Here is a 26792-nt window from a genome sequence, read left to right on the forward strand (position 1 = left end):
GAAAGCAGCGAGTTTTACTTTTTAATAGGTGAATTTAAAATGATAATGCTAAGGCAGTTTTGTAGTATTATAATAATGTGCAGAAAGCCAATCTTTCTCTGCTTTTAGGAACATGGAATTTCACCATTAAAAGCTGATTTTATATGATGCCCTTCTCACAGTATTTGCTTTGCTCCCTGAAAATGCTGCACAGAGTCTCAAGAAATTGTCCAGAATGCTGTGATCCCAAGTGAGCAGGGCTTTCCCTCTCAGTTGGATGGAGAGCTTTTCTGCATCCATCCAAGAAAGCCTATCTACCAGGGGAAAATAAATCCTAAATCCAATCTGATGAATTCTCAAAAGAAAGGCAAATAGTCATTTTTCTTCTACAAATATGAAACAGGCTGGATGAGCCTATACTGTCCCTTATAATCCAGAAAGGAGAAATATGAAGAGCTACAGCCTGTGGGGGCGGGGGGTATAAATGTCAAGGTTATATCTTTATCTTGAAAGCACAAGCTAGAGAAGCAGCCAGGCCTTTCTGAAGAAATAGTGACCTAAAGTAGTAGTCATGGAAGATTTTATACTTTCCCTGTCAAGATGTTGCTTTCCTTAGCTTCATTCCCTTCATCCTGATTATTTTAGAAAGAAAGATACAGTATACCAGAGTGTTTGTGTCTTGCTTTGAAACAGTCTTTGAAGAAAGGATTAAGGAAAGTAAAATCTCCCTTCTCTTAATTCATGCTTCAAAGGCTGGTTTTCCTTTACTAGTCTTACAAATAGCTAGCCTTGCTTCTACACTGCATTGTTAAAAATAATTTTGTACCATCTTTATTCAAATGTCATTAGTATGGTGTATGTATTTCTGTATTTTTCTCTCAGGCTCTTCTCACGGCTGTCACTTCCCCGTATATAGAAATTCATGAGGGAACAATCCTTCAGACTGTTCGAACTTGCTACAACATCTATTTGGCCAGTAAAAATCTCATTAATCAGACAACTGCCAAGGCTACCCTCACTCAAATGCTGAATGTCATTTTCACTCGGATGGAAAACCAAGCTGTACGTAATAAATGTTCATCAATGTGCCTTTATAGCCTTGAAAACTAATGCATTTCTGCTGTTTCTTTTCTGGACTTCTGTTGTCAAATTCATCTTTTGGATAAACCAAAGACAGAAAATAAAACTGAATGTGGTTTGAGGGATAAAATATCTTACTACAGACTTTAACATTTCCTCCATTTTCCTCTTTTTTCCACTATTGTTTGTAGGGGACTTTTTCTTTGGTGGGGATTGCTATTATGCACCGTCTTTATGTTTAAATGTACTATAATGTTTCTTTTTTTTTGCTTTATCAATGTATGTATTTTTATGGCATCGAATTGTGCCGACTGTGTATGCCGCCTTGAGTAGCCTTCAGGCTGATATGGGCAGGATAGAAATAATGCAAATAAATAAATAAATAAATAAATAAATAAATAAATATGGTTTAGTTTAAACAGAAGCTGGATGGTCACCTGTCACAGGTGCTTTGATTGTGCCTTTCCTACATGACTAGATGGCCCATGTGGTCCCTTCCAACTCTTATGATTCTAACAAAATATATTTAGCCAAAACTCCTTCCAAACTAGCATAATTATTATTTGCGAAATAGACAATAAATAATCGATTCATAACCATTTCAACAAACTATGTTTAAACAAAGCAGGAAAGGGGAACTCTACATCAGTGTAGGTGACATATCAAAGTTCTCTCAACTTGTTTAGTAGAAATTGAATTTTATGTAGGCTGGAATTCTTTTTATCATGGCAGCTTACTATCATGGTTTGATTCTTCTCCATATTTGTTGTTCTCTCTTATGTCATTTGTGAGCAATGACAAGTTGAGAATTAGATGTAAACTATATTTAATGACAGGCTACAACTGTTTTCCTTAAAACAGGTAACTGGTTGACTTTAGATTAATTTTTGTATGATTAAATTCAAAATTCCGTTAACCAAATATATTTGAGAGAAATATTGAAACAGAAAAGTTCTTTATTGATATAGATGTATTTTTATGCAGTGATATTTGGCTCTCCTGTCTTCTTTGAAATATTGTTTTGTGACTTACTGTGCGGGGTATTTTAGAAAAACATTTAGTTCTTGTATGTGTATGTTCTTTTTTAAGATTCAAGAGGCAAGGGAATTAGAGAAATCAAACCAACAAAGATGTCAGTCTCCTATGATTCATACTGTGTCAGGATCCCCCAATATTGGCCGATTGAGGTATACTCCACAAGACAGTAAACCATCAACTCCAGTAAAAACAGATTTAACAAATGGTGAGCCTGAAAGAAAAGAAGATGAAGATCAGAAACCAGAGGACCATTTGACTCCTTCAGTATTTGGTAAATATCACCAAATATTAAGACAATAAATCCAAGCATGACAAACCATGGTCTGTGAAGCTATGGATAAGCTACATTCCTACACACTTTTTCTTCACCCCATCCCTCCCTTGTAACTTTGGTAGGGATTAATGTTAGTTAATAAACCTGAGAAATAATTGTACACGAATGCCTTGGTTCAATCATAATGGGGAACTCTGGCCAAATACTATTTAGTATCTTTACAATGAAATCAGTGTGGAACAGAAAATAGAGAAGAGGTAGAAGTATACATCATGGTGCTTATCCACAACTCCAGAAACTATGGTTTATTTTTTTAACGTTTTTAGAATGCATGGAAAAATGAAAGTAATTATTAGTCCAAGCACGAAGGTGCACACACATACACAGAGATTCATATTATTCATTGAAATCTCTCTTAAAGTGTAGAAAATTCATAGTCTTCTGCTTTGATTACTTCTTTCATTATTCCAGATGGAACAGTTATAAGCAATTTGTCAGCTATCAAGAGAACAATTCCTTGCTTCCTATATGGATTGCGTCCCAGTTGGGATGTAGTAACATTATGCAAATTAAAGGACCCCCTTAGCTGAAACACAGAAAAGTTTCCCTCTTCTTTCAGAAAAATAATCTAAATCAATCCATTAATACTTAGAGTTGACTCTGATTTCTGATTTTAATTTTGCAGAAGAACTTCCAGAAAGGGTTTTGCTTTCTGTTGGATTTTTTCTAAATACTGTATAACCTTTTCCAGAGGAAAAATCCTATAGTAAATTAGTGATTAGCCCTGTCTATATCTGGCATGGGCAAACTTCAGCCCTCCAAGTGTTTTGGACTTCACTTCCCACTATTCCTAACAGTCTACTAGCTGTTAGGAGTTGTGGTAGTTGAAGTTCAATACACCTGGAGGGCCGAAGTTTGCCCATGCCTGGTCTGTATTTTTAGTTTCTTCCCCACATAAGCTGGATCTGCCATGCCAAATAATACAATTCGAACTTATTTGTATATTCAGTGTAGACCCATATAATACAATCAAAACTGTTTTATATGACTAAACAGTGACCGTATAATGCAGTTCAAACTGCATTATTTGGCAGTGTAGGTCCAGCCATAGAGGCTTCCTTAAATACTTTCGTATAAATAGAGCATAAATAGCTATGATCACCTTTTTTGACTTAGACTATGTGTTTGTTTTTTTTTAAAAAATTACAGGAAATTTACTGAATGAGAAATGTGAATTCTAAAATAATGTTTAGTGTCTTTTTAAAAATCCTTTCAAAATACAACATTACAACTTTTTCAAATAACTTTTTGACATATATTTTATCAGAAGAAGAAACTGATGGAGGCAAAGCAATTGTTAAAAGAATCTTGGAGGATGTGGTCACTTCAGCTGTTAGAGGTAAAAAAATATTTGGGGAAGTGTCTCTCTTTCTTCAGAGTTTCAAAGAAACATCCTCTTTTTCAAACTTTTCCTCTGGGACTTAAAGCATGGTGACAGGAAGCTAGAGTTTCTTTTGGAAAGAGGTCTAGTTCTCTTCCATCTCTAGGATTCTTATATCAGCCTCATAATTCCCCATGTCTGACATAAAATATAACACTCTCTAATGCTTGTATACTTTCTACTATGGGTGCTTTCTCTCTTTGAATAATATTATTTGTTGAGATCATTATTTATAGGATTGTGAATGTTTGTTTTCTTCAGTCTCTTTAGAAGAAGAAATAAAAAGGCAAGCTTTACCTGAATCGAGCAGGATCTTGTCTGAACTGGGAGCTGTAGTTCCTGCCTCACCTGGTGGTTTTAGTGAAAGTAGTCAAACAAATGGAATTCCAGATGACAGACAATCTGTTTCATCCACAGATAATCTGGTAGGAAATTTAAGTTTACATTGAAATGAATGTGAGATCCCTGTCTGCGGAATTGTTATAAAATAGTGGTAGTGTCACTTCATACATATCACATTCATCAACAACTTGAATTTTTGAAAATGGAATTCTTTTACTAGTGTAAGGCACCATAATATTCATTTTAAAAATTCATAAATACAGTTGCTTTGGTACGGTGATTACCTTTGAAGTGTTAACATGACAGTACCTTGAAAATTTGTATAATACAAAACATTTTCAGTTTTCATGAGGTGGAAGCATGAAGCATATTTTTCTACTTTTGTTACAGTCACTTGTATATTTCTACAATATTTTTACAGCATGTATGTATTACTCCATGTGTAGTTGAGGGGCAGCAGAGGGGCTGCTAAATTGTAACTATAAGACATACTCGCCTCTGCTAAGGACTATACACAACTTTTCCAAAATGGCTTTTGGTAAAATATGCAAAACTCAATAATGCAATTAAAACAGTCCAGCATGATGGCCTACATGTAGTGTCACTCTGATATTCCACTGACACAATCCAACTGTAAATGACTTTCTTGGTTAGTTGGCCCTATGAAGATATAGGGAGGTAATGGAATTTTGAGAACAGCTATGAATAATCCTTTATGGAAGCAATATGTTAAGATGATTTCCAAACTGAAAGAGATTGCTGAATGTGAAAACAAAAGAAAAAAATGAATACCTTGAGAAAATCCCTTTATTTAGATAGCCTCCCCAATCTGAGTCACTTCAGTTATTTTAGGCTAAAATACATACTGTCCCTTTCCATTTCCTGTTCTGTCTATGGCAGATGAAAGCTGGAATCCAAAATGTCTAGCAGAAATTGAGACTGCATTTTCATTTTATTAGTTCCAACACAAATAATCTAATATACAATCAGAGTAACATACATTCAAAAGATGTCAAAAGGTGTCAGATCATAGACAAGAAAATTGTTTAAACAATGTAAAACAATTCAATTTGAAGAATTGTAAAATAAATTAAATCCATGTACACGGAAGCATAAATATACATTATCCTCAGGCCATGATACTTAGACCTTGGATGTTTTAATAAAGAGCCATGTTTTAATTTGGCACTGAAATGAAGATTATGTTGAGCTTCAAAGGGATCGCATTACATAAGAAGGACAATGCAACAGAGAAAGCTCTTCCTCTAATGTGGGTAAATTTGGTTACTTGAAATCCAGAAAAAATATATATCCAGGAGTAGTTACATAGCAAAAAAGCAAAATCTATAAGCAGATCTGATATCAACACTTGTCTTCTGTATAATAGTCAACATTTGCCTGATGGAGAAGCCAATGAAACTTTAAAGGCTTGCATAATATATTTTATGCTTGGAGTTTTCTCAAAACTTGTATTGCTGTTTGTAAATTTTGGATGTTGTTGTATTGTGCTTCACAGCCATTGCAACTATCCCTGAATACTAGTGCATCTAGCTCATGGGGCTGGGTAGATTGAGATATAGACACACTAAATAAGGGAAATAAGTAGCTCAGTAATAGCGACACTGATGCGTGGCAGTTTTTAGCACTACCTCTACAGGGATATCAGGGACTGAACATTAAATATTCAGTATTTAATGTGTGTTCTTCCCTACCAAATTACAACCTTTCCTTAAATGCAACTAGAAGGAGTTAAAATTATTTCCTACATAATGTTTTGACTGTTTGCTTATTCTAGACCTGTTTATTTCTTGCAGCCTGCTGTAATCAGATTAGTAGAGCTCTCTAACAAAGCAAACAGTGATGTTGTTTGGCTACAAACAGAACTGTGTTGAGATGTAATGCAAGGCCATGACTTGGTTTAGTAATAAGAGAATGAAACTGTGTGACTCTTTGGTTCCCATCCCTTCCATCCACCTATAGTATCCTCCAATATACCATATTATCCTTTAGTAGTAGACTTTATTTTTGCTTCTAGTTTAGATTAAACCCCAGGTTTTATTGTATCACCTGAACCCTAAATTGTGGTTAATGCTTAACTACAATTAATCACAGATTCCGTATGCAAAATTCAACTATCCGTAGCTTGAAAATATTTTTTAATCCCAGAAAGCAAAGCTTGATTTTGCTATTTTATATCAACATTGTATATAATGGGACATGGGTATCTAAGAATCTTAATATCTTGGTATCAAATGCCACCAGTTACCAAGGGCCTACTATTTATTTTAACTATTTAGCTTAATGAGCTAGGATTTGAAAAAGTCTTGTTTTAACAAACCATTTTATGTCTATTCATTGTGTAACTCTTAAGATTAATCAGAAGCTTACAGATCCCTTATAATGGCCATATCTGGGGAAAGTGAGATGGTATAACTCCACAGAGACAGCATTTTAGAATGCTAAAATGTCTTTTAGTGTTCCATCCAGACAATACCTTCTGTTGTTTAAAAGTTGATTTCACTGCAACATACACATCTCCACAATCACTACATAGATCTAAGGAAAACGCTATTGTAGGCATTTATCATTGAATCCTACTTCAAAAGATCTGTGATCTTAAATTATTTTAAGATAATGTTTTTCTGACTTTGCTATTTAGGAAACAGATGTACCTGGACCTCAGGCAGCTGCTAAGTTCTCCCATATTCTTCAGAAGGATGCCTTCCTTGTGTTCCGTTCATTGTGCAAGCTTTCAATGAAACCGCTTGGTGATGGGCCTCCAGATCCCAAGTAAGAACCAATTAAAATTGCGAATATAAATTCAGGAAAGCTAATAGACATGATAGGAAAAATTAATGACTTGTCTTTTAATGTTTTGTTGCTAATGTAAAAATATTAACTAACACTGTAAAAAAAGGATTTGTTGTGACTGCATCCCTTATTGACACATCTATAACAGCTTATAAATATACTCAAGTATAAGCTGACCATGAATATAAGCCAGGGCGTCTAATTTTACCACAAAAAACTTGGAAAACATATTGACTCAAGTATAAGCTGAGGGTGGGAAATGGAGCAGCTACTGGTAAATTCCAAAATAAATAAGATAGCAATAAAATTACATTAATTGAGGCATCAGTAGGTTAAATGTTTTTTAATATTTACATAAAACTATAATTTAAGATAAGACTGTCCAACTCTGATTAAACCATTATTCTAACCTTCTTCAATGTAAATTTACTTATGTATAATAGAGTAAAATAATAAATGTAATAAAAATAATAAATTATAGTAAAATAAGAAATGTAATAATAACAGTAATACTAGAGTAAAATAAGAAATGTAATAAAATAATAACAGAGTAAAATAATAAATAGTTTTGACTTGTGTATAAGCCGAGGGGGGCTTTTTCAGCCTACAAAAGAGCTGAAAACCTCGGCTTATACTCAAGTATATACAGTACTTATAAGGGCACCCGTAAGCTATTAAACTAGTATTAAATACTCATCTATATGTCAATCTTGTGTATAAGTGGAAGACCGGTTTTGAAGGCAGAACTATGGATTTTGATATGACCCTTGGATAAATAGAGAGTTATTTTGCGGAGAGAGGAAAGTGCTACTGCCACCTCAAGGGCCCAGCCACCTCTGGCTGCCCTCTCAGGTTTTTCACCACTGTTCTCAGACAAGGGAATGGTTTCTGTTTTGATAAAGGTCAAGGTATAGTATTAAGTGACAGTGCTACCTCTGGGTCCAGTCACTTCTGGCCATCACCACTACCAATTTGCTGCCCAACTTTCCCCTAACCCGATCACACAAACTCCAAAAAAGCATACCCAGGAAGAAAGACTTTTGTGACTCAGTTCTTCTGTTTACTGTTTGCAGGTCCCATGAGCTACGTTCTAAGATAGTGTCCCTGCAGCTGCTGCTTTCAGTTTTGCAGAATGCTGGTCCGGTCTTCAGGACACATGAAATGTTCATAAATGCAATCAAGCAATATCTCTGTGTAGCATTATCTAAAAACGGAGTATCTTCTGTTCCTGATGTTTTTGAGCTTTCACTTGCCATCTTCCTCACCCTTCTCTCAAACTTTAAAACTCATTTAAAAATGCAGATTGAGGTACGAGGGTTTTTTGTACTTTTCCATTCTGAGTGTTTGACAGTCTGTTTCATTTAACTACAATATTAGTAAGATATGGCAGTCCTTGAAACATTACTCTCTCAAAGTATAGGTTTTTAAACTCATGCTTGGTGATTATGCAAATATATGTTTACTACCTTTTTTCAAAGATTGAACAAATTACTGGGGTAAACAGATGTGCTTGGAATATGATAATGATGCACCTGGAATAAGATAATGATATACATGGAATGTTTGCTTATCGTACAGACATAGCACCTTCTTTTTCTTTCTGCTCTGAACAGGTGTTTTTCAAAGAGATCTTCCTAAACATTTTAGAAACCTCATCCAGTTCCTTTGAGCACAAATGGATGGTAATTCAAACCCTGACTAGAATTTCTGCAGGTAAATTGATTACAATGTTCAGACATTTCCATTTTGTTCTTTCTTAGAAAATACTTGGAGAAAGAATATAGGAAATATATAGGAACATAGATGACTGTCCAAGGCTTTTATTGATAACTTTGACTAGCGGCAGCAGTCCAAAGTTTCAAGCAGGATTCTCTCCTAACCCTAACTCTTTGGTATTTTCTAATGGTCTTCCAACCTGACCTTACTTAGCTTTCAAAATTAGGCTATATTGGGTTTGTTCAGAGTAGCAAGGTGGTATAAGCAATTTAAATATAGGCATATAGAAAAAGGAATGCAATTACTTGCAGTTCTGCATCCCCCTGGTTTACAAGCTTTTGGGTGGAGTCATTGAAGCATGACCTATGTGCAGCTACAATGGTCATTATACATCACAGTCTGTCCTGGCACAGAGGGCATAAGGCGTCTCAGAGTTCTGCAGAGTTGCAGGGAGCACAGAATATAATATATGAAATCCTGAAACAGCTAAGCAAGGGCCTTTCACTGTTGTGAATATTTTCCAATCTTCCTCCTTCCACAAGAGTGGCTGAATGATAATGGGGACCATCCCATGACACACAGTCATCTCAGTTGGCTATTTGGGGATTTTAATGCAAGTCTTTCTTGTCCAAAATTTGACTAGAGGCAGACAGTGAATGTTTGTGATATAAAGGGGATGAAAATGAGAACTTTGAGAATTTTGGTTTCTACTTCATGTTTCCTACCTTCTAAATACATAGGGCTCTTTCAGAATTCAATTTTGATTCAGTGCTAGCAGTGGGCTTCCGTGTTCCATTCTACCCAATACATTCCTTAGTTTTAAAAGGAAAAACAATATAGTTGTGGTATTTTGTTGCCAACTATTTTCTTCTAATCTTAATGTTTGTTTTAGATGCCCAGTGTGTGGTGGACATATACGTTAACTATGACTGTGACTTGAATGCTGCTAATATTTTTGAACGGCTAGTAAATGACTTGTCTAAAATTGCTCAGGGACGGAGTGGACATGAATTAGGCATGACACCCCTGCAGGTAAGACTCGCAGTACAATCCTATGCTTGACTCCGACCTGCTGTGTTGTGGCTTTATTCTCAGGCACTTGTGCTTGATGCCAGCTTCCTTGTATTAATAGATACTAGAAATATGTAAGGTAATTATAGTGGTAAGGTTCACACATGAAGGGGTTCAGCAGAGGGAACAATAATCTGTTTCTAATCCCTTAATCTTGAATAATTAAATGTTTACCTCAATCCATGCACTTGGCCACTGAGGGTCCCAGCAGCTAGAAATGGATGCTCAATATGTGGGAAACAGAACCAAACTTGGGATCTGAAGTTCATGCAAATCATGATCTGGTGTAAGACCTGAATTGATTATGGTTTTTTATTGATTTTGTTAATGTGTCTGGTTTCCCAAAGTCTTGACTTGTTAACAGTGAATCTCTGAATTTTATTTATTTATTTATTTTGTATACAGGAACTAAGCCTAAGGAAGAAAGGTCTTGAATGTTTGGTTTCTATCTTAAAGTGCATGGTAGAATGGAGCAAAGACTTGTATGTGAATCCCAACCATCAGGCCAGCCTCGGTGAGAAATCATTTTGCTTGTGTATTCTGTAGTGTGCATTTAATATAGCTGGAAGTTCAGATTGTACCAACTGCTCAGTTGTTACCTATGGCTGGCTTCTTAATTCACACAGTCCGCTTTGGATCATCAGAGAACTAGAGTTTTCAGGGCTGAGTTTAGTGTGCCATGTTTGAAAAAATATAACATGCAAATTAAGAGATGCTAATGAATAATGTCCCTTAATGTGCAAGTTTATATTTTTTTAAAAATGGCACACCAAACTCAGCCCAGAAAATTAGTTCTCTGATGATCTGATTCTAATGGATAATGTGGCTCTCATGTGGCACAGTGGGTTAAACCGCTGAGCTGCTGAACTTGCTGACCGAAAGGATGGCGGTTTGAATCCAGGGAGTGAGGTGAGCTCCTGCTGTTAGGCGCAGCTTCTGCCAACCTAGCAGTTCAAAAACATGCAAATGTGAGTAAATCAATAGTATTACCTCTGCAGGAAGGTAACAGCCCTCCATGCAGTCATGCTGGCCACATGACCTTGGAGGTGTCTATGAACAATGCCAGCTCTTTGGTTTAGAAATGGAGATGAGCACCACTCCCCAGAGTTGGACACGACTAGACTTAATGTTTACCTTTAAAAAAAAAAGAGAATAATGATCAAGGTAATTTTTTCTTTTCTGAGTTTACGTCTATTAGCCTCTTTTGAAAGCAATTTACAATCCTCTCCTTTGAACACCATAGCATAACTACTGCCCTGTTTTTCCTAGGTTATTATTTTTGTACTCCCTGTAGTAGGTTTATTGATCAGTGGGAAATAGCAAATGTGAAAACTTTATGACCTCCTTTTCTCCTCCAGTTCCCTGATTCTACAATTTAATGCCTGTCTGTTTTAGGGAGCCTGAAAATATATTTTAGTTCCATATTCTTTTGAAGTACCACTTTACATCATTTAACATGCAGGTCCAGATAGGCCTTCAGATCAAGAAATGATTGAAGGCAAATGTTTGGAGATGGGAGGAAGAAGAAGCAGTGCAAGCTCCTTGGATTCCACGGTCTCCTCGGGAATTGGGAGTGTTGGCACCCAGACTGCTGTCCCTGATGACCCAGAGCAATTTGAGGTCATAAAGCAACAAAAAGAGATTATTGAACATGGGATTGAACTGTGAGTTGGAACATTTGCTGCAGCATTGTAACAGCCAGCCACTAATTTTAAAAAGAAGGTTCAAAGAGTTTAAGGGAGACTCTGGGAAATAAATAATATCATTTTATAGTGCTGTATTTATGTTTTTAATAAGAATTTGATAAATGAAATTACACTTCTCAGATATTGTTTGTGTGCATATAGAGCTAATTCCTGTCTAGTGAATGAGTTGCATCTTGAAATTTGTAACTTTTTCACTTCTGTTTCAATCTTTACAGCTACCATGACTGTTAATTTTAAAAACTGCATCCAGTTCCTGATGTATGCTGTGCATACAGCAGTTTATATTCCTTAAAATTGTATAAAATTGTATAAAGAGATAGGTTGTGTTGTTGGAAAGGCATTTCTCCTTGTACAAAAAGGCCTTTCCAAATTCTCCCAGTTCCACACACATCCCAACCCCTGTCATGCTACATTCTGCACTATTTCAGAGGCCTTGCATTGTCTCCAAAGAGATAAAAGCACAAATGGGCAACTATATAGAAGAAACATGAAGATGTCATTGTGCAAGTGAACTTTTATCGGTCTATGTATGTACAAAAATGTGGGGTTTCCCTCTTCAAATATAGTTCTGGTTCATTTTTTTAGAATTTTAACTGTGCATTTTAAAAGGTTCACAAAAAAGGAAAATATATTGATAAAATTTACAGTTGCTCTAACTGAATAGGCAGTTTTATTACAATGCTTTATCTTGTTGTTTTCTTTTAAAAAATCTTCATGTATCTGACTTAGCTGTCATGTCTCCCCCTCTCCCTGCCTCCCTCCCTCCCAGGTTTAACAAAAAGACAAAGAGAGGTCTGCAATATTTGCAGGAGCAGGGAATGCTTGGCATAGCAGCAGAAGACATAGCCCAATTTCTGCACCAAGAAGAACGCCTATGTTCTGTAAGACTGATTCTTACATTAACAGAATTATGCTATTCTTTGAACAGGAGTATCTATATTCAGATGATGGCCATAGTAGTTGATGTATGAGCGTGTGAGTGTATGTAAATATCACATTGATGAGGCTTTTCATGATAATTGATGCTTTGTACTTGTGCCCGAGGTCTCCAGTATATATTAAATTTGCTTTTTGTGTGCCTTCAAGTCATTCCAGCTTATGCCTACCCTAAGGTGAACCTGTCCAAGGAATTTATTGGCAAGTTTTGTTCAGAGTGCATTTTCCATTGCATTGCCAAAACAGCCAATGGCCAAGTAAGGATTTCAGCCATGCTTTCCAACACTGAGAACACTACACCATCTTGGCTCCTCTATTAATATCAGTTATAGTGCCATGAAGCTTATTAATAAGTTGTCTTGTTCAAGTTTCATAGTAGAAGTGAATTATGCAGTCTTCCAGATGTCATTCAACTGCAGATCCCAGCATGCCTGGCCATTGGCCATGCTGAATAAAGCTTCTGAGGACTACAGTTCTGCAACATCAGGAAGGGCAAATGCTACCTATTGCTTATAGCTTTTTTTCTCAAATGTCAGGTAGTTACATTGAGAAGAGTGTGGCTGAGTGCTTCTATAATTGAACTGAGGCACTTTAATAAGGGAGGAAGAGAAGAGGACAAAGGCTGTAGAGGAAACATGAGAACCACTGCTTTGAGGGATTGAAAGATCAGCAAGCTCTAAAGAATGACAAGGCTCGGAATTCCTGCTAGCAGGACAGGTCACAAGCACCATAACAGTTGTGGACAGTGAAATCCCAAGAGTATTGGGGAACTGCTCTAGAACAAAAAAAATGGAACAAGTATTAAAAATCCCATGGACAAGTGCATCCAACCTAAAGGGCATTTGTCATTTGGTTATGATGTGCCCTAGCTGATTATAAGTAAAAAATGGATAGCCACAGATTTAAGGAGCAGAAACAAAAAGGAACAAAAATTAAAAGATGCTGATCAGTCCTCCCATGAGGAACTGTAAGTTCATACCATAAAAATGATGGGTTTTATTTAGAAACCTCGTGGAACTAAGAGTGTCAAATAAAATCTTAACAATAATGGTGAAACATTTTTAATGGAATTGAAGCAGTATCTATGATGGTAATAGTTTTATACATGCTTTTCTTTGATTTGTTGCTTTACTTTGTTTTTCCTTAATAGAACCAAGTGGGAGAATTCCTGGGGGATAGTAACAAGTTTAACAAGGAAGTCATGTATGCCTACGTAGACCTTCTTGATTTCTGTGGAAAGGACTTTGTCTCTGCTTTACGTATATTTCTGGAGGGATTTCGGTTACCTGGTGAAGCCCAGAAGATCGACAGATTAATGGAAAAGTTTGCTGCTAGATATATTGAGTGCAACCAAGGGTAACTTGAAACATACTAGACAAATCATAATAGAAATGAATGCATGTTTGGAAGTCTCAGTTGCAGAAAAGTGGAAAAACTTGGGTAACCTTATTGATCCTTCTTACTATCCAAGTTTATCAAGAAAAAAATATTCATAATTATATGTATGATTAAAAAATAATTCACAAGAAATATATTTCACAATTTTGTTTTATTTATTTTGTGTCAAGAGCATTGCATAAATAAGCAAGTATAAAACTGATAAAATAGAGGGAACATAAGAGGCTAAATAATTTTAGACCAAAAACGAGCAAAGGCAACCACATTGTCTGTAGCTTTAAACAATTCCCCCCTCTGTGCTTGAGGCAGGGCATTGTGGGCAAGCATACATATGCAGAGTTGTTTGTTCTGCTCTACAGTCACACAAGGAGGAGGATCCTTTTAGGAGGTAGTGCCATTTTGCCAGCCTGTCTTTTGATCTGCCCACTCCACTTCTGAGTCTGTTCAGGAACTTACAAGCTGCCCATTCTTGGTTTGCCCCTGGAGGAAGACCCTTGTTGGGATTGCCTGATTTTGCTGCCCACAGCTGAAATTCTATAAAATTGTTTAGACAAACTTGCACATTCAGGAGTCACTATAAGCCAAAGAATGTAAGAATTCTGGCTCCCTGAAAACAAATGTCATGCATTGTTTATAACATAAGTTACTGTAATACATGCCAACAAGCCTGAATAAGAATCCAGGAGTAATTCTGAAGTTGCTTTCTGTGGCTTGTTAGATTGAAAACCGCTCTCAATATTCCACAGTTCCCATCATTCTCTGGCATATTAAGTTAAATCTTTTTGTGACTCTCCTGCACCATGAACATTATAGAAAGATATCTGATTGTATGAAGCGAGAAACCTAGTCACAGTTCATGTTACTGTTCTCAGCCACTGAATTGCCTTATATGTGCAGGGATATGTGTGAAAGTTCTTCTGTTCTCAATACTGGACATTCAGCAATCATAGAGAAGTTTGGATGGAATTTCTTGGGTTTTTGAAGTATGGAATGTCTTTATTGTTCTTGACCAAAGTCATACAATCATTGAGTTGGAAGAGACCTCGTGGGCCATCCAGTCCAACCCCCTGCCAAGAAGTAGGAAAATTGCATTCAAAACACCCCTGAGAGATGGCCATCCAGCCTATTTAAAAGCCTCCAAAGAAGGAGCATCCACCAAACTCAAGGGGCAGAGAGTTCCACTGCTGAACAGCTCTCACATTTAGGAAGTTCTATATGCCCAGCTCTTTAAACCATTCCTCATAGGGATTGTGCTCTAAACCCTTGATCATTTTAGTCACCTTCCTCTGCACACATTCCAGCATGTCAACGTCTCCTTTCAATTGAGTTGCCCAGAATTGGGCACAATCTTTTGGACTCTGGAGCACCCTGTTTTATTGAATTTTTAAATAAGGGTTTATATGATGTTTATGTAAAATTGTTATGTAAATATACATTGTTATTGTTTTATATGCTCATGTACTGTTGTATTTTATGTGTGTTGCACTTTTGAATGTTTTTGTGAGCCGCCCCTTCAGGGAGATGGTGGCGGGATATAAATAAAGATGATAATGATGATGATGATTACAACAGAAAAGGCTCAAACAGATTTAAAAAAAAACATTCTTAAAATGAGCATGGTAAAAGACAACAAAAACAAGTAGTATTCTATAACTTTATTCTTCTCTCCTTTTCAGACAAACTCTATTCGCTAGTGCTGACACTGCATATGTTTTAGCGTATTCTATTATAATGTTAACAACAGACCTGCACAGTCCCCAGGTATTTATCTTCAAAATATTTTACACAATAGTTGCAGATGGATTGCTGAGCAACTCTCAGAACTTTTCTCACACTTTCTTTGTGTTTTGCATTTACAGGTAAAAAATAAGATGACAAAAGAGCAATACATAAAGATGAATCGTGGGATCAATGACAGCAAAGACCTCCCAGAGGAATATTTATCTAGTATATATGATGAAATAGAAGGAAAGAAAATCGCAATGAAGGACACAAAAGGATATGCAATTGCAACCAAATCTACTAAGCCAAGTATGACTTTTAGTCTTAAGCCCTCAAAAATACTAGGCTTTTCAATATCTTCCCAATATGTGCCAAAAGTATTATTTTCCCATTACTCCTTGGGACTGGAGTGACAAAGCAAGCAAAGTTATTTGCTACTTACAAAAGGAAAGATTGTATATCTATACACATAATAAAAGTGAAATTCTGTTTGTGTGTATGTGGCAGGGTCCACCTATACAGACAAACTCCAGCCTCCACAAAAAGCTATGGCTCGCACCAGTCAGGAGACACCAGTGGCCCTCCCTCTAATGCCATTGCAGGTTATAGTGAGCACTGTAAACATATACAAGAACCACACCAATGTCCTCCACAAACACCATACTGCCTACCACCCAAGTGAAAGCTTTCATATAGGGACTATTTCCTCCTATATTTTATGTGTTTCCTCCAATACAGGCATACCAGTCTTCCTTACTCTCTCCATTGGTGTGGAATTTGCATAGCCCCGCCCACTGCTTCTCTTTTAATCCTTTCCTATTCTTTTCTAAAGCTCACAGCATTCTGAACCCCATCAATGACAGATCTGAGCTAAACTTGCCACACAGACCCCTGATGACCAACAGAACATACTGGTTGGGGTATGTTCTGTGGGGGGGGGGGGTGGCCCACCCTGGTGGGAGTTGTGCTTTCTGTATTCAGAAAGCACAGTGAACCCCACCAATGGAGGATCTGGACTAAACTTGCCTCACAGACCCAACACTTTCAAATAACCCGGCCATAGCCGGGTCCCCAAGCTAGTAGCAAATATTTGTAAAAATGATAGCTCATAAGCGATAACTCTACAACTGTTATAATTTAATGTACTGTGAATAAAAACTGAGCTGCAGAAACAATTATATTCTAAATTATAAATTAAAAATATGCATTTAATTTTACTACTTTCTAGGAAATGAAATATAAGCACTTCAATATGGATTACATACTTTTGTCTTCAGTATTTAGTATGTTCAGTTACAGATGAATGTTTTAAGTTGCTGTTTTTTTGGGAGAGTAAAAAGTTTTATTTTTAAAACCTGTATTCCGGTGTCTAAAATTTAGCATAAATATGTTGGAAAGACATACTTACGTAGCTTCATATATCCTTAGATGTAGCCAGTGAGAAGCAACGGCGGTTGTTGTACAACATGGAAATGGAACAAATGGCAAAGACTGCTAAAGCTCTAATGGAGGCAGTCAGTCATGCAAAAGCCCCTTTCACTAGTGCAACTCACCTGGATCACGTCAGACCCATGTTCAAAGTGAGTATGGGATTAAAGTCATGGCTACCTAAAAGGATAGCAGAAGGTTTTCAAATATAGAACTGAGGCCATATTTGTAAGGCATTCATTAAAAAAAACTTCATAATGAAAAAAAATAATGAAGGGCAGAGAGATAAGGCAAATATTCATGATTTTTTTAAAAAAACCACTGTGCCGTTGCTATTTGGTATCACATGAAAAACAAATTATTGTTGATGTGACTGCTTTCTGTGATAGGTATTGCCATTTGGCAAAATACAATAGGATTCTAAGCATTACATTTACCGAAGCTCTTCTTTTCTTTTCTTTTCTTTTCTTTTCTTAGCTTGTGTGGACTCCCTTACTGGCTGCCTACAGTGTTGGCCTTCAGAATTGTGATGATACTGAAGTAGCATCATTGTGTTTAGAAGGAATACGATGTGCTATCCGAATAGCCTGTATTTTTGGCATGCAGGTTGGTACAGAGTACACCTATTACCCAGGACACTGAAAGGCAATACTTATTAGAGCTTCTGAAGATGGTGTTTCATAAAATATGTCTTTAAAAAGTATCTGTGTCTTGACAGCCAAATAAAATACCTCAGTCAGCTTGAGGTTTGAGTTTTGGCCTAAAAAGTTAGAAACTGCAGTTATACAGTTAATCTTATTTAAAATTAAATGATCCAACTCATTACAATCATAGTAGATATAAGGTATAGCTCAGCTTTTTCTTAGGATAGGTCCTTATGTGTGTGTGTGGCAGCTGATCTTAGGCCCGTCGCAAACTCTGTTCCTGCGGGAGAAAACCTTGCTAGCACGTCCCTGACGTCACGAGACTCCGCCTCTCACCCCACCCCTTTCTCCGCCCCTTTCTCTTTGCCAGCATGGTTTTTCCTTTGCTAGGGCAGCATTGCCCGCATTTTCTCTCAGTTGGCAGAATTCAACTGAGAGAAAATGCGGGCAATGCTGCCCTAGCAAAGGAAAAACCACGCTGGCAAAGAGAAAGGGGCGGAGAAAGGGGCGGGGAGAGAGGCGCAGGCTCATGACGTCAGGGACGTGCTAGCAAGGTTTTCTCCCGCAGGAACCTAGTTTGCGACTGCTCTTATGTACCAGTTTGTGCCACTCTCTTCTCTCAATGGAAGATTGCCATAACCATTTCACCTCACTCTACCTGCTTCTAGTCCCTCTTCTTTCTACACTTTCTGTGTGTTGGATAATGTTATAACTGTTTGAAAGCTTTAACAACTTCACAATACAAAATAGAATCACATTCTCAAACAAGCGAGAAACAGGTACTTACTGACAAAAATTGGGGAAAGAATCCCTATCTGAGTACAGTATATAGGGATACCTTTTTAAAAAAATGGAAACTATGAAACTGAATCCAGATAAGACAGAGGTACTTCTGCTCAGTCATAAGGCCAAAAAGGGTATAGGGTTACAGTCTGTGCTGGATGGGGTTACACTCCCCCTGAAGACACAGGTTCACAGCTTGGGAATTCTCCTGGACTTGTCGCTGAGCCTGGAACCACAGGTTTCAGTGGTAGCCAAGGGAACATTCACACAATTAAAACTTGTGCACCAACTGTGTCCATACCTTGGGAAGTCAGACTTGGCCACAGTGGTCAGTGCTACATCTCGAATAGACTACTGCAACACACTGTACTTGGGGTTGCCTTTGAAGTCTGTTTGGAAGCTTCAAGTAGTCCAACAAGTGGCAACCAGGTTCCTTACTGGAGCAGTGTTCAGGGAGCATACAACCCCCCTGTTTTGTCAGCTCCACTGGCTACCATTCTGCTGCTGAGCACAATTCAAAGTGCTGGCTTTAGCTTATCTGTCTGAAAGCATCTCCCTTTTTGAAGCAGTTCGAGTGTTAAGATCATCTGAGGAGGTCCTGCTCTCGGTCTCACCACCCTCACAGGTGCGATTGGTGGGGACAAGAGGCATGGCTTTCTCTGCTGTGGAAATCCCTTCCCAGCAAGATTAGATTGGCCCCCTCCCTCCTAGTGTTCAGAGAACAACTAAAACCTGGCTATCCAGACAACCATTCCGTGAATGATAGAACTACTGAAGCAGCTAAATGACAACCATGGGATTGGTGCAATGTCTAAAATATTTTATGTCAATGTTTGATGTTTTTGTACAGTTTTAAATTATTCTAGTGAATAGTTATATGTTATTGATTTAGACATGTTATGTATTGCTTTTATATGTATGTTCGGCATTGAATTTTTGCCATTTATTATGTTCTACATCACTTTGAGGAGTCGTCCCCCCCCCCCCCCAGGGGTGAGAAAAGCAGTATAGAAATTCAATAAATAAATAAATAAATAATATTCTAAATATGTATCTGTTTCTTTATCTGAGTGAGAAACCAATTACTTGTTCCTATCTGAATACCATTTTTCATGGATTATATTTATTCCCCTCACACTTGCATATTTTTATTCATCACCTTAGCTAGTGTTTTAATATCACCGCATGAATAGAGGTTTGTCATCACCCCATTTGCTATCTCTTGTAGTAGTGTGTAGTATGTGGGGATTGTAGGGAAAGACTTGATTGTGATTTGTTTTTGTTTTCTGCTTTTGTTGTAGCTTGAACGGGATGCTTACGTACAGGCACTTGCTCGCTTTTCCTTGTTGACAGCAAGTTCCAGCATTACAGAAATGAAACAGAAGAATATAGATACAATTAAAACTCTTATTACAGTGGCACACACTGATGGAAACTACTTGGGAAATTCTTGGCATGAGGTAAAAGTCACGGGAAGGTTTGGTTTGTGCTCACTAGTGTTCATTTACTGTTTATGGGCTCTAGATATTAATGCATTTTTAATGTTTTAGAATGCAGAACATATCTCATCTAGATTCTTGTGCATATTTGCCTTCAAGGTCAAAATCAGATATTGTTGACCTCTAGAAACATTGTCACTTTCAGACTTTCACAGCATATGGAGCATTGTTTGTACTGACGTGAAGGAGGGAATTCTTCCTCGTGTGGAGCTTTCACAACCATGGTACTGAAATTGGTATTTATTTTATTGGTATTTATAGATTTTGAAATGCATTAGCCAACTGGAGCTAGCACAACTAATAGGAACTGGAGTTAAAACACGTTACCTTTCTGGCTCTGGACGTGAAAGAGAAGGGAGCCTCAAAGGGTTCACATCTGGAGGAGAAGAATTCATGGGTCTTGGACTAGGTGAGGAGAGTAACCGCAACTTTTATGTCATATAGAACAAGCTTATTAATTCATGGCAAAGTAATGATTGCCCAGTTCTTTCTTTTCAGAGTGACAGGTAATTGCTTCAAGCTTTCTATATTTCTGAATTAGTGACAGTAACTCATTCAGCTACTGAACAGGAGACAATACTTTTACATCTTTTAACATAGCTTTGCTCATATTTGCATTCTTGGAACAAGCAGTAAATAAATATTTCCTTAGTCATTGTATTGCATGCAATATTATATGAGAAAATTTAACCCTGTCATTTCTTAATTGTTTGAGCCTCCCCCTCTGTTTACAATATGTGTTTTAACTATAAATCAGCTTGATCATAACTAGTTGATGGTTGCCCTGTTTTTCTTTCCTTGGTATATACCAATTCAGTTTTTGTGTCTTTTTCAATAGGTAACCTTGTTGGTGGAGGTGTTGATAGAAGGCAAATAGCCAGCATTCAGGAATCTGTAGGAGAAACCAGTTCACAAAGTGTGGTGGTAGCAGTGGACAGGTATTATGGGATATTTTTCTCAATGAAATATTGAAATGCTTATCTGCATGGTTATCAGAAGTAGTTTTCAACATAAACTTTAGTAATTTCAGTACTAGCATATGAAATATTAACACCACTCCTGGCCTGTGGTATGCAAGTACTAAAAATTGGATTTAGATGGAGAAGTCAAGGGAGGAGTCCTAAAAATAAAGAAATTGCCATTCCTAGTGGCAAGTTTCTTTCTGGCCCCATTCTTCATCTCATGGCACACACAGAAATAATAATTCTGTGATCAGTGTAAAATGGTATGAAATTAAGACTTCAGTCCTCTATTCTGCATGCCATGCTACATTTAAATATAATGAGTTTTTTTAGTATTCTGCATCACACGGCTCAACTCTCTCATTTTTTCCACAGGATATTTACAGGCTCAACTAGACTGGATGGAAATGCAATAGGTATATTTTGAAAAGATATTCTTAAATAAACAACAGTTGCATGGTGTTACGTTTACTGAAATAACTCTTCTCATAACATTTTCAGTTGACTTTGTCCGATGGTTGTGTGCTGTTTCCATGGATGAATTGGCTTCCCCTCACCATCCACGCATGTTCAGTCTGCAGAAGATTGTTGAAATTTCCTATTACAACATGAACAGAATTAGGCTCCAGTGGTCCAGGATATGGCATGTAATTGGAGATCATTTCAATAAGGTATTTCAAAACTTTAGATCAATAAAACATCCCATTTTAAGTATCTGTTCAAACACCAGAGCTATTTGGTTATTCCGTTGCTTCGTTTTAAGATCGACCCAGTTTTGATGCAACGTTTGTTTGCATCATGTGAAATATTGGCTTGTATTGTAACAGATGGACCATGAATTCTTTTTCCTCACATTCACTAGCTCAAAAGTGTGGATCATAAATTGAGATTGATACAAAGAAGTGGCAGTCCTATAGCTAGGAAATTCAATAAGTCCAATGTCATTTGAAGCTTGGGGAGCTTGAAGAACATATATTGGCAAAACTTTAGATCATTCTTTTCATACACATTCATTTACAGGAAGTCCCCAAGTTACGAACAAGATAGGTTCTGTACGTTTATTCTTAAGTTGAATTTGTTTGTAAGTCAGAAAAGTACATTTTTTCAGTGTAACTCCAGCCAATAATATTTTTTTTTTCAGCTTTGGATAGCACAAGGAAGGGTTAACACCCTTGTGGTGTGTGTTTTGCTGTCTTTTCTATTCCTGTGATAACTGGCAAACATTCAATGCCAAGAATAATGTATAGTAAGTCAAAAACAAAGTCAATAAAAATTATAAAAATAGCAACTTAAATAAACATGACATAGTACATTTCTCACATTTACAACATACTAAATTCATAAAAACACTTAAAATCATTTTGTTGCAGCAGATAATGGATCCCACAGGCAAAGGATTCACGAAGTTACTTTTTCAGGCAACCACTCCCAGAATGGACACTTAAAGTTCTAACTCTCAGTGTGAGACATGAGACCTCTGCAAAGGATAAATACAATTTCATACTTTATTGTTATGTGTCAGTATGATGCTGAAAGGTCTTGGACAATAATGGGGCTGACTATTTTGCTCTAGGTGTGGGTTGGATTTATGTTTGTTTGCGGTACTTGTATGTTACTTTGCCAAGATTATTTTTGTTCTTTATTAAATTTAAATAGTCATGTTTCCCCAGTTTTCTGGACTTTGTATACTGACTTACAGAGAAATAACCTATACTCAAATTATTGGCATTTGCTCCCAAAATGTGCTCAGATTTGAGAGTTGGAGGTTCTAAAGAATCCTGATTTTTGTGAGAATCCCAATTCTTAATTTTTGTTCTGACTGGCCATTGACATTGTGCTTCTGTGTCTTACATTAATTGACAAGGTTGGGATTTATACAGTCCCATATTTACAGAATATTTTATTTGAGGAAATTATTATTTCTCCTTTACAGGTCGGTTGCAATCCTAATGAAGATGTTGCCATCTTTGCTGTTGATTCTTTGAGACAGCTTTCAATGAAGTTTCTTGAAAAGGGAGAACTGGCTAATTTCCGATTTCAAAAGGATTTCTTGAGGCCTTTTGAGCATATCATGAAGAAGAACAGGTTTGTGCTTCTTACAGTTTGAAACGTTAATCTGCTCTCTTCTGCCCCTGAAGAATAATACACATAATATCATACAGAAGTCTACAAATGAGATACTATTTGTTTTTCAGATCTCCAACAATACGAGACATGGTAATACGCTGCATTGCTCAGATGGTGAACTCTCAAGCTGCTAATATTCGCTCAGGGTGGAAGAATATCTTCGCAGTATTTCATCAAGCAGCATCTGATCATGATGGAAATATTGTGGAGCTGGCATTCCAAACGACAGGCCATATAGTTAGTAAGTGTGCCAGATGAAAGTGGCAGAGGCTAGCCTCTGACAATTGAAGAAATACTTAGCAATGTCCCAAACAGTCTCTGAAATAGGATCAACAACTGATGGAACTCAGGAACATAATATAACATGTAGATAAGGGAAGGGGAAGCTCTTCTGAATCTGGGCCCAGATTCCAAGTTGGGAAATGTCTTAGGGACTCCACCCCAGCAGTGAATGAGCCTTAAGGACCCAAGGCAAAGTAGATAGGATGAGATGTCATTCTTGCCAATTTGGACATTTTCTTGCCAATTTGGACATTTTCCGAACAATCATATGTAGCACAGGTCACTATTTAGGGCTGCTTAGAAGGTGTTTAACATTTAAATACTCTTCCGTTTAAGAAAAGGGGTCTGTAATATTTAAATACATTTAAAGCCCTTCTTATATCTAATAAAGAAGAAAAAAAGAAACAGGGAAATGGCTACATTTGGCATTAAATATTGCTACTACTCCACCTCTTTTGCCGCCTGAAAGGGTCGGGGTCAAGGAGAGGTGCTTCTCCTATCCAGCCTCTTCCCATGTATTATATCGTGGCAATACTGAGAATTACTGTAAAGAATAACAGATGTATATAGCAAGTTCCGGTATGCTGCACACTAGTTCATCATATGTCCCATTATAGCAACAGCTTATTTGGATTGGATTCTTCTCTTCTCAGCCTACTTTGTATTGATATCTTTATAAGATAAAGAGAGCAAGAAATATTATATGAAGCATTTACAAGAAATAGTCGCTGACAAATGATCTCTATTTCATTTGTAATAAGGTTATTATATGGTGCAATGTGGCACTGCACCTGCCATGTCATAGAATACCATATCCTTACACAGTATGCTCCAAAAGACTAGCGAACTTTGTGATGAATTGTAGATCATGCAGGCTTGTATATATGGTCAGCTTTCAGAACTGCCACCAACGTAATTGTAATTAAATTTTACTACCACTACTAATACTGATACTAATAATAATATAAAAACAATACATTTTTTATTTGTTACCTACTTCTCTGAAATTCAGATAGCAATGTAATTTTTAGTGTTGTTGGTCTGGCTCACAAAAAGACTTACATTTTAACATTTCCAAAAATTCTTACTGAGGAGAAGTACTTCTAGATGTGGCCACTGTGTTCATTTCATTTTTCTTCTCTCCCACAGCCAATATTTTTCAACAGCATTTCCCTGCAGCAATAGATTCTTTCCAGGATGCTGTAAAATGTTTATCAGAATTTGCCTGTAATGCTGCCTTTCCAGATACCTGCATGGAAGCTATTAGATTGATCCGTTATTGTGCAAAATACGTTTCAGAAAGGCCTCAGGTATTTTATCCTTATTTGTTTCTTGTGCTTTTTCATACAAACATCTGAATTTCTGTGACTTCCATGACTCATTGAACATTGTACTACATGCCTCACCATTTCAAAAGAGTGGTTTTGGCTTTCATCAAATAGCAATCCTGAGTTTCAAGTCAAAATTCCAAATGAGAGGCTCTTCAGAACTGATATATTTGTCTGTTTATCAGATCTTATCTATTCACAGGTTTTGAGAGAATATACAAGTGATGACATGAATGTGGCTACTGGCGATAGGGTTTGGGTCAGAGGATGGTTCCCTATTTTGTTTGAGCTTTCTTGTATCATCAATCGATGCAAACTGGATGTGCGGACAAGGTAATGAAACTATAAAATTTTGGTTCTGTCTAGTTATCAGCATTCTTCCCTGTTGACTTGTATTATTTGATGAATTCTATTCTCATTTTATAGAGGTCTGACGGTTATGTTTGAAATCATGAAGAGCTATGGCCACACTTTTGAAAAACACTGGTGGCAGGACCTGTTTCGAATTGTGTTTAGGATATTTGACAACATGAAGCTCCCAGAACAGCAAACAGAGGTATTCATACCTGTTTTATAGTAGCAAACAAAATTGTGTTCTTACAAACAAAATTTGAAGCCAAACTGTGATTAAATGACACCCCCTCCCCTTTTTAAAGAATGTTGCTATCCTGTTTTTCATTAAGCAACTCAGTTGTCATGTCATAGTGTGCTGCATATAAAAATTCTGTTTCAAAATATAAACAAAACAGATGACAATACAAATCTGTAATCTACATGTCAACAGTGTAGATGAAGGAGAGGGATACAAGGAACTCTGTAGCTGTATAAGTTTTGTAATGATCATTCTTATGTGATCAAAACTCTCTGGTCAGACATCTTTTCCAATCAAGGCTTGCTGTTTTTCTCAACAGAAATCAGAATGGATGACTACTACCTGTAATCATGCACTTTATGCCATTTGTGATGTATTCACACAGTTCTATGAAGCTTTGAATGAGATTCTTCTTGCTGATATATTTGCACAGTTACACTGGTGTGTAAAACAAGGTAGTTCATCTGCATACATGTCACTTTATTCAAAACGAGTAAATGTGGAACAAAGTTTCTTTGTAACCAGTTTTTCACTTCTCCATCTCCACTTTGAGGAAAAATCATTTATGAAAATACTTGCTTTATGAAGAAAACTTAGGACTCCAACAGACTGTCCTGTGTGAATAATAATTTGAGTATACCATTTGTGTTTTAAATAATACTGTGCAGAAATATTTGTTCTGGTATTTTAAAAAATTCATATAAGTAATCAAATTCTCAATCTCTTCCTGATCAGTCCAATAAAAAAGTCCAGTCATCTGGTAGATTTTTTTTTTGTTGTGTCAGGAGCAACTTGAGAAACTGCAAGTTGCTTCTGGTGTGAGAGAATTGGCTGTCTGCAAGGACGTTGCCCAGGGGACGCCCGGATGATTTTTGATGTTTTTATCATCCTTGTGGGAGGCTTCTCTCATGTCCCCGCATGAGGAGCTGGAGCTGATAGAGGGAGCTCATCCGCCTCTCCCCGGATTTGAACCTGTGACCTGTCGGTCTTCAGTCCTGCCGGCACAGGGGTTCAACCCACTGCGCCACCGGGAGCTCCTATCTGGTAGATTATTTAATCTGGTAGATTATTTAAAACTAATGTGTTAATTGCTCAAAAGCCTTGCACTTGTGCTTTTAATTGGTTGAAGTAAGCAATTTCAACTTGTCTGTTGATAGCATAATCTTTATTTTTTGTTCAGTTGAGGGATATTTTTAAGATACTTACTGTTTTTCTTCAGATAATGAACAACTAGCCCGATCAGGGACAAACTGCCTAGAAAGCCTGGTCATATTTAATGGTCAAAAATTCAGTTCTGCAGTCTGGGACCAAACGTGCAGCTGTATGCTCGAGATCTTCAAAACTACAATTCCTCATGTGTGAGTGTAATTCCAATTTTAAAGAGTGCCAAGGGATTCCATACTTGGTTATATTTCTGATCTAATTGTTTCTTACTTAAAGCTTACTGACATGGAGACCAGCAGGAATGGAAGATGATTCATCAGAAAAGCACTTGGTAAGTGATCCATTTCTTCATTCCTGCATTGCAAAAAAGTATGGGCAAAATGAAGCTCTATCTATATGATTGCTTCATGTCTGTGTACCTTTAGTGTGACAATAAAACGTATTAGTTATACTTGTAAAATGAATTCCT

At 37.0% G+C, this 26792-nt stretch overlaps 1 protein-coding gene across 2 annotated transcripts in view; it reads left to right on the plus strand.

Annotated features, from left to right (window-relative positions):
* The window catches only part of ARFGEF2 (ADP ribosylation factor guanine nucleotide exchange factor 2), a 53749-nt gene that overhangs the window by 15467 nt on the left and 11490 nt on the right, over nt 1-26792 (plus strand). The window contains exons 5-33 of one of the 2 annotated variants that reach the window (XM_060772147.2): nt 862-1041; nt 2149-2368; nt 3699-3770; nt 4074-4237; nt 6814-6944; nt 8039-8273; nt 8579-8678; nt 9574-9713; nt 10158-10266; nt 11215-11416; nt 12228-12339; nt 13545-13750; nt 15469-15553; nt 15652-15823; nt 16943-17094; nt 17420-17548; nt 19671-19829; nt 20130-20277; nt 20707-20806; nt 21206-21246; nt 21332-21501; nt 22764-22915; nt 23026-23198; nt 24389-24549; nt 24770-24900; nt 24994-25123; nt 25479-25614; nt 26379-26517; nt 26600-26654. In XM_060772147.2, coding sequence (XP_060628130.2) covers nt 862-1041; nt 2149-2368; nt 3699-3770; nt 4074-4237; nt 6814-6944; nt 8039-8273; nt 8579-8678; nt 9574-9713; nt 10158-10266; nt 11215-11416; nt 12228-12339; nt 13545-13750; nt 15469-15553; nt 15652-15823; nt 16943-17094; nt 17420-17548; nt 19671-19829; nt 20130-20277; nt 20707-20806; nt 21206-21246; nt 21332-21501; nt 22764-22915; nt 23026-23198; nt 24389-24549; nt 24770-24900; nt 24994-25123; nt 25479-25614; nt 26379-26517; nt 26600-26654 — 4104 coding nt within the window. The remainder of the gene's footprint in view (nt 1-861; nt 1042-2148; nt 2369-3698; nt 3771-4073; nt 4238-6813; nt 6945-8038; nt 8274-8578; nt 8679-9573; nt 9714-10157; nt 10267-11214; nt 11417-12227; nt 12340-13544; nt 13751-15468; nt 15554-15651; nt 15824-16942; nt 17095-17419; nt 17549-19670; nt 19830-20129; nt 20278-20706; nt 20807-21205; nt 21247-21331; nt 21502-22763; nt 22916-23025; nt 23199-24388; nt 24550-24769; nt 24901-24993; nt 25124-25478; nt 25615-26378; nt 26518-26599; nt 26655-26792) is intronic. The other variant, XM_060772148.2, reaches the window with a different exon arrangement.

This window comes from Anolis sagrei, chromosome 4, assembly GCF_037176765.1.
Source record: "Anolis sagrei isolate rAnoSag1 chromosome 4, rAnoSag1.mat, whole genome shotgun sequence".
NCBI lineage: Eukaryota > Metazoa > Chordata > Lepidosauria > Squamata > Dactyloidae > Anolis > Anolis sagrei.